Below are 8026 nucleotides of genomic sequence, written 5' to 3'. Positions count from 1 at the left end.
AGTGGGGGCTGATGGAGTAGGAGGTTGAACGGATGGGGTGGTGATAATGTGGCTGGGGGACTGAATTGAGCGGGGGCTGAATTGAGGGAGGTTGAGTGGGTACAGAATTGATGGATGACAGGATTAATTGCTGGATAGGAGATGGGCAGAGAGCTCCTGCAGCAGGGATCAAAATCACCTTATCCAGTGCATGTGGGAGAGCTGGCAACAGGGATTGTCACATGCACACACCCTGGAGATGGGCAGGAGGAGTTCAAAAATCAAGAGACTGACCTAAAAAACACAATGTAATATTTTGTAAAAATCTCATAATTTTGGGGGTCCAGTTATGATTTTTGATCTCCTGAAGTTGACAATACTGACACTGTAACATCTATCTATCTATTTACAAATATATATCACAAGCTGTTTGGGGTAGTGACCATCATTTACCATGTTTGTATAGTGCTAGCCCAATTCGGCCCCAGCCCGGTTGAGACATTTAAATACTATCTCAACATTAATGTGAAAAAACAACAACAAACAACAAGAGCCAAAATAGGGTTTGTGAAACAGGAAAATCTTTCTGTGTCGCCACCTACAGATAGGTAATTGAGCACATTTCTCTAACTTAATTCAGCAGATATTTCACAGCTTTTAATATGGGAGTGGTTCATATTTCAAAATAAAGTTTAAAAATCTCCTTTGGGTCAGAAGTAATTCAGATTTTTATTTTACCTGTCTTCTCTTAATATTGAAGGTAGCTTTATCTATTATCCTATTTCTCCTATAAATATTCCCTTCCATTTTACTCTCCTTAACCCATATTTCATTTTTTACTCCAACCCCATCAGCTGATCCAAACCTCCAAATGCACAAAAACCTGGCTCTTATTTATTTATTTATTTTAAGAACTGAGATATTGTAAGTGTTAAAGCACTCAAAAAAAGTATAAGCCTTTTCTCTTTATGACTCCTACCCAGTCTGGGTTTAGCAAAAGGGTTTAGCATTACAACCTCAGGGCTACTTTTCAAACACGTATTTTGCAACTAGAGCTTTTTAAAACAACCAATTTACAGTTCAGAGACCCTAGAATCTTTCTTTGTTTCACAGGGAATCATTAGAGTGATTGAATTTTTTTACCAGAATCTGGGATTAGACCTTCTATTATATAATTTAACAACAGTAGATATTAGCACTCTCTAAAAACACCATATGCTATAATGCTGACCTTTTAACCACACAGGTCTCTTTCTTCCCCTTCCCAGCAGCTTCTTTTGTGATTATTTGAGCTCTACTAACTCTGTCTGCTGTTGGGTTACCCTCTTATAGGAACTTTTCCCCAGCATGCCTTTCTGGGAGCTAGCCCTTTAAAGTTGGCAGAATCAGGCTGCTTCACACCTAAAATACCCATTTTGCAACTGATTACTATAGTCAATACTTTCAGCACTTCTAGTAGGTATGTATTCTTAACTTTTGTCATTTTTCATTCTTACACTTGAGGGGATGGCACATTCTCATACTGCTGCTGACAATTTTTTCTTTAGTCAACATTATAGTAAGATTCTGAACTACATTGTCATTTCATTTTGGGAGAATAAAGCAAACATGCTATTTTAGTGTTTGGACCCTGTAACCTCAGGTACTATCTAGCTAAGGTACTTAAATGGGTACCTCCCGTTACTGTAGTATCTGAGTGCCTCACAAACTTTAATGTGTAAACCTCAGAACACATTTGTAAGGTAAGGAAGTGCTATTATTCTTGTGACAGAGTCTGTGATATGTCAGTAATGAATTGTGAACTCCATTTTCTTCTGTGGCTTCCATTTTGTACCCTGTCTTCCATTTTGTGTCCTAATTGCCATTTTGTGGTCTGTATTGGGAAAAAAACAGCCTGGATTTGACAAGTTTAGTCTATTCTAGACACTGCCCTGCCCAGGAAGGGTGTCAGACACCTCAGAAAGGACTAGCACAGAGAGATGTGGTGTTCAGTGAGCATTTGCTGCTTAAAGTGTCTGTAAGAGCTCTGCTTTATTCTGTGCTTGGCTCCAACTAGCACATGAGCTATTCTCTTTGAATGATTCTCAAGGACAGGACTACCTCAAGGGACAATAGTTTTCTTCACATGGGACTCACATGGCTGGGGGTTGGACTTACTCAGCTATCCATTTGCAGCATTTGACCCCTCTGAGAGGGAAGTCATAAATATTAGGGCACGCTTCATGTCACAAAAATAAAAGGACATCTTTGACTGTCATAGAGTAAAATATACCACTGCTTCTTCTTGCCTACCTTCAGATGGTGCAAAAGACCAGCTGGTGGAGCTTTGTCAAATGGGTTTGGGGCAGGGTGGATAAAAATCAATGATTTTTTTTAAAAACATAAAAAAATTGGATTTTTTAAATTTAAATCAATTTTTTTTGATAAAATGGTTTTTGAGAGAAAAACCTATCTAAAGATAGTTTTAATTAAGGTACATTATAGCTCAAAGATATCTTGTCAGGGAATAGGGATTATAAATTCTAATTCTATAGTATGAGACAGTATATTCATGTAACATTTAAGAAAAGTTTTGTAAATGAGTTTCAATAGTTCAGGGATTAGGGACCCCATTTTATGAGGTTCCAGGGGCTTCTGTATAGATTATTTAGGTTAATCTTTCTATCGACCCAATGGGACTCAGTGCTCAGTCTAGAAGATACTATCAGAGATGCCTAGTTTTGCAGTTCTCAAACTGTGGATTTGTGTCTCCAGAGATAACATGCAAAAATGTTTTTAAATAAATAAATAAATATATAGAGGTGAGAAATAACAGACCTCAACCCTATTGTCCCTCTGCAAATTTGTGTACACAGAGTCAATCGCTTATCTCTCTCTAAGGTACTTAAATGGGTACCTCCCGTTACTGTGGTATCTGAGTGCCTCACAAACTTTAATGTGTAAACCTCAGAACACATTTGTAAGGTAAGGAAGTGCCTTACAAAAGGCACTTTCTAAAAGTGAAAAGTTTCAAAAAGTTCAACAATAGAAGATTGTTGGGGGCAGACTAGATCTGGACAAGGGGAAGAAGTCTGGAGATAAATGTGAGAAGGGAGGGACAGGCAGTAGAAACAAAAGTGCAACTGTTTGAGAAGCAAAAACAACAAGGCTGCCCCCCGCCTAGGAGCCGGAGGGACATGCCGGCCGCTTCCCAGGAGTTGCGTGGATCTGGTCATGGAGCCTGCGTGCCTCGCTGTGACAGCAACTGGACTCTTAACAGCCTGGTCAGCAGTGCCGACTGGAGCCACCAGGGTCCCTTTTCGACTGGGTGTTCCGGTCAAAAACTGGACACCTGGCAACCCTAGCTTCAAGATGTAATGCTCAGCTCAGGTAGACACACATGCACTTGCTCTGATCATAAAAACAGCAACCCTGTCTGAGATTCTAGTTACAAGCCTGAGCCACTGCCCATGCTGCCATGGCCACAATGCTAATTTAGTATCTTGTGCAGATCTAGCACATGATGTGTATCTACCCAAACTGGAAATTACACCTGCCAGCTGCAGTGCAGACAGACCCATGGTGGCCATGGCAATGCAGTGGAAACAGACCATCAATTCCAGTCATCAATTCCAGACCCAGGCTGCAGAAGGGAGTAGGGTCACAGTTAACAGCAGATTCTGAGAGCAGGCAGAGACAATCTGGAACAGGATGGTGTGATCCTGCTGCATTACTCACACAATGTAGCAGATGTCTGAAACTTAAGTCTGTCTGGCTTCCCATGGCTCATCTGCAAGTGGGAAATGGGGGAAACTCCACCTTGTGCCAGGAGCTGCAAGCCCTGACCAGGCTTCCTGTAGGGTGAGGTTTTCTCTCTGAGACTCAGCGTTTTTGCTTGTCTCCATGTATATTAAAAGGAGTACTAGGGAGGAAACTAAGCACCAACCACCACCCCATAATCGTACAGTAGTGTGTACGCATTATTATGCCTTTGAAATGGTGCCAACAGTATGCAGGTGTGTAGGCAATCATCATAGGCATGGCTAGCTGGAGAGACAATCATAGAAGATTAGGGTTGGAAGGGACTGCAGAAGGTCATCTAGTCCAACCCCCTGCTCAAAGCAGGACCACTCCCCAGACAGATTTTTACCCCAGTTCCCTAAATGGCCCCCTCAAGGATTGAACTCACAAGCCTGGGTTTAGCAGGCCAATGCTCAAACCACTGAGCTATCCCTCCCCCCGCAAGTGTGAAAGAAGTCTCCCAAAGGGTACCAGCTGCATGGTGGCACCCAACAAACCCCAATTCTACATATATAAACCAATCACAAAGATAAGCAGGCACTTAGAGTGTATGTGGTGGGGCAGGGAAGTAAGGAGAACAATAATGAAAAAGCTAGGGCAACTTAAGGGAGAGGAAAGAAGCTGTCATACATTGCTGAGTTTGCTTTGTGAGGCTGTGCTGGGACTTCGGAGGGATTGGATGCCTGGGTTACCGGGATTCGGTTTGTGATAGAGAGGAACCTAGAGGGTGGAGAGTCTAGGCTCTAGGGCCAATACTGGGGCCTCTTTACCTTGTCCTGCTGAAACTGAGGCCTCCTCATTCTCCAGCTGAAGAGAGGTCACCTAGCTGCCTGTGCAGCAGCCTCCATGGCGGTCCCAGGTGGTATGGGAGAGCATCTGCAGACAATTGTCTGTAACCTGTAAACAGTTCAGTGGTGAGCTGGAAGGACAAGGCTGCAGACACTAGTGTCATGCAAAATCTGTGTCCTCCTGACAGGCCTCCTGATCATTTTTTGGAAGCAATGGTGCAGAAGACAGTTGTGAGGCTGATTTTAAGTTCCCCACCCTATACCAACCAGCTGCTGTGGTCGGGGACCATGATGCTAGCACTGAGAGCTAGTATCCAGCTTAAGGAAGAATTTCATTCTCCAGGGCAGCATCTTTCACCATGATGAAATTCAAACAACTATTTCAAAGTGCATGAAAAGAAAATGAAGTATAAAAAGAATAAAGCAATTTGTTTCAAAAAGACAGTTTCAAACAGTAATCCACATGTGGTGGGGTGGAAACAGAACAGCCAAAAATAAAGCTACGTTATCAGCAAACGACTTGTGACACACACTGGCTCTTTAAGGAATGCCTGGGGAGGAGGCTTTCAGAGCAGGGTACATGTGGTGATGTCATGGTGTTGATGCATGAGAACCAGGAAATAGAAGTGGAGGAACCATTTTTATTGTGCAAGCAGAGTAACCAGCTAAATGAATGCACAGCTGATTGAAATGGAAACATATATTTGATTTACAGTGAGATTGCGGTTAGTAGCTCTGAAGAGGTTATTCGTTACAAAGGTAAGCATAAATTAAATATGATTTAAACAGATTGACAATATCCATTCAAGAAAAAACACTGTTGAAATTTAAAAAACGCAGATGTGTTTGGATACATAAAAAAGGGTTGACTCCATTGAAGGGAGCATACAAAAGAAATAAGAACTAGACAATTAAAAGGACCCTGCAAGGTTAAAATAATATTTTAAAAATATACCTTTACTTGTGTTATTAAAAACTCCTGATTATTAAAATTTAAACCTTTTACAAACTAATTTATTTTACACTAGTCTTATTTTGGTTACTTTTTAGGTTTTTCTCAAATGAGTCAATTTCACTTTATACAGTCTGTCTTCACTTTCTAGTTCTGATGTACTAGCACAATCTTGGAAAGTTTGGGGGAACAGACATTATAGGGGGAACCATTATATCCAAAATAACAAATTAATTTTACTGCACTGCTTTCTTTAAAAAAAAAAAAAGGGGGGGGAGGGGGATATTTCTCTTACTATTGTTTTTATGTAAAACTTTTTTTTTTAACAATATCTGTGGTTTGGGTTTAAATTGACCTGGCCACATCTCTTAAAGTAATTCTTAAAGCTCATGGAGAATGATAATTTGACTGTAACGAATGGCAGGATTATCTGCCTGTTTGGTGTTTATTACCAGGAATATTTTGGAGTTAGTGAGATATTATTACATCAAAGTGACATTTAAGGTATTACAATTTTTTTTTTCATTTTGGAGCAGAAAAACTGCACGTGTTTACCAGCTTTAGAAAACCTTAACTTCAGTCCTGCTCCATGTTTAGAAATAAAAATAATGCAGCTCACCAGTTTCAGTACTGTCTGGAGACTTTAGCTTAATGAATATTGCAAGTAATTTTCTCTCTGTTGAAAACTTGGGCACCTGCTGTGCATTTCTATCACTGAATCCCCACCCACATGTAGAGCCCAGCAATTATATACCATTCCCTCATTCCAAAAATACAGAAATATCCCAACTTTCTCTCCATGTTATACCAAGAAAGTGGGGCATGAAATTGCCACACCATCCGAGGCATCCTGCAACACTGCCAAGATTTCAAATGCACCACAGGCTTACACACTTAATATCTTTTAGCTATGCCAGTTTGTACATGTGCTACAGAATTTTCAAGCTTGTTCATTTTCTGTAGTCCCAGAGTTCTCTTTTTTAATGAAGTCTAGTTTGCTGTCACAGGTCATGGGAAGGAGCAGCATGGTCCAGTGAATAGGCTACCAAATTAAGAGTCATAAGATCTGGTTCCATTTCTCACTCTTCTACTAGCCTTCTCTGTACTGGGAATATCATCTCTCTTCTGGGCCTGTTTCCCCGTCTCTAAGATGAGGCTAATGATATTTGCCTTTGTAAATTGCTTTGGTGGGTGAACAACCCTATAGAAGAACTAAGTATTTTGTTGCCACATGATAATAAAATATAGAAAATTAAAATATAATAAAGTTACAATAGGCCACACCTCCCCTGAGAGACTGAAGTAAATAAATCACGATGCATGAGTACAATAGTTGACTTTGTTCTGATTGGTCAAATATATTGTAATAAATACCAGGCAATAATACGGCAAACATAGGCCCCAGTAAGTCTGCTTAAATGAAATAGCCTTTGTTTGCATAATAGAATAGTATAAATAATATTATTGTTTGTAGGTTTACATTTGGGTATTACATTCTGGTCACTGTGGGATGCCCTTCTGAAGAAGGGAGGGGTTGCTGAGTACAGGATACACTAAGAAGCTGTAGTTTCATTGCTGTTCATTGCTATCTATTCGGTGACTGTGTCAGTACTGTCCTTGAGCTATTCATTGATATCTAGGATTGTATATGCTGAAGGACATAGAAAACAGAAACTCTGCATCTCAGTTGTGGTATTTGCTAGTCTTTTCACCACATTATCAAAGGTAAGAGAACCCTGGCCTTTTGATTGGTCAGGAGAAAGCAAAGGTCAGCCTACAGACTCTCCCTCAGGAGAGTTAGGAGTTAGCAAAAGAAGAAAATAAAATTGCTCTCTCACTTTTTTTCAGACCAGATTTTGCTTGGCTCTTGTGTAGGAAGTAGGAACATGCAAAGAGCCTTCCTCACTTGCACTCCCACATACAGATCAGGAACAACTGCAGTCCCTGAGTGCAGGGACCGCTCCTTCTCAGCTTCGTTCTTCTCCCACAATTTCCATGCTAACATGAAGATCTAGGCAGCTGTGTAGAAAGGAGAATGGTGAACCATACTTAAGGACTGTGCATTGTCCACGCTTCCCAGGCACAGTGGGGAGCTGTGGGAGAGATTTTATCTATTGAGAACCAATTATTCCCAGAGCTCTCAAGCAAATTTTGTAGCTATGTACACACTGCCCTATGGTAAGGGGTATGTCTTACTAGGACAACTAAGCACTTAATTTTCATATCTTGTAGAAACTGTAAAATTAAGCCAGCAAATTCCTGTTAAAACATTTTCATTAGTATGTCAAAAAGCATGAAGAAGATTTAATATTTTGAAGGCTGAACAAGGATTACTTCATTCAGTTTTTTTTAATTAAACTTAATTTTGGTTTTCCAAAGGGATCCTTTCTTCAGTGCCAACAAAACTGAGAAATTTAACTATATTCAAAAATCCATCGCTGGTCACATACAGCCAACAGACTTGGCTGAAGGAGGGAAGACGATGCCCTTGGACCAACCGCAGAAGACAGTCCATAACCCGGTAATT

General features: G+C 40.5%; 1 protein-coding gene across 4 annotated transcripts in view; it reads left to right on the top strand.

Annotated features, from left to right (window-relative positions):
• Window positions 1-1306: 1306 nt before the first annotated feature.
• LGALS8 (galectin 8) overlaps window positions 1307-8026 on the top strand; it is a 35310-nt gene continuing 28590 nt past the window's right edge. For 2 of the 4 annotated variants that reach the window (XM_039531853.1, XM_039531854.1), the window contains exons 1-2: window positions 5155-5306; window positions 7879-8020. In XM_039531853.1, the coding sequence (XP_039387787.1) occupies window positions 7982-8020 (39 nt within the window). In that variant the 5' untranslated portion in view covers window positions 5155-5306; window positions 7879-7981. Of the gene's footprint in view, window positions 1439-5154; window positions 5307-7878; window positions 8021-8026 lie in introns of those variants that run through there. The other 2 variants (XM_039531851.1, XM_039531852.1) reach the window with 2 other exon arrangements.

This window comes from Mauremys reevesii, linkage group 3 (genome assembly GCF_016161935.1).
Source record: "Mauremys reevesii isolate NIE-2019 linkage group 3, ASM1616193v1, whole genome shotgun sequence".
Classification (NCBI taxonomy): domain Eukaryota; kingdom Metazoa; phylum Chordata; order Testudines; family Geoemydidae; genus Mauremys; species Mauremys reevesii.
Note: the sequence above shows the minus strand (reverse complement) of the source record. Positions and strands in the feature narration are given on the sequence as shown.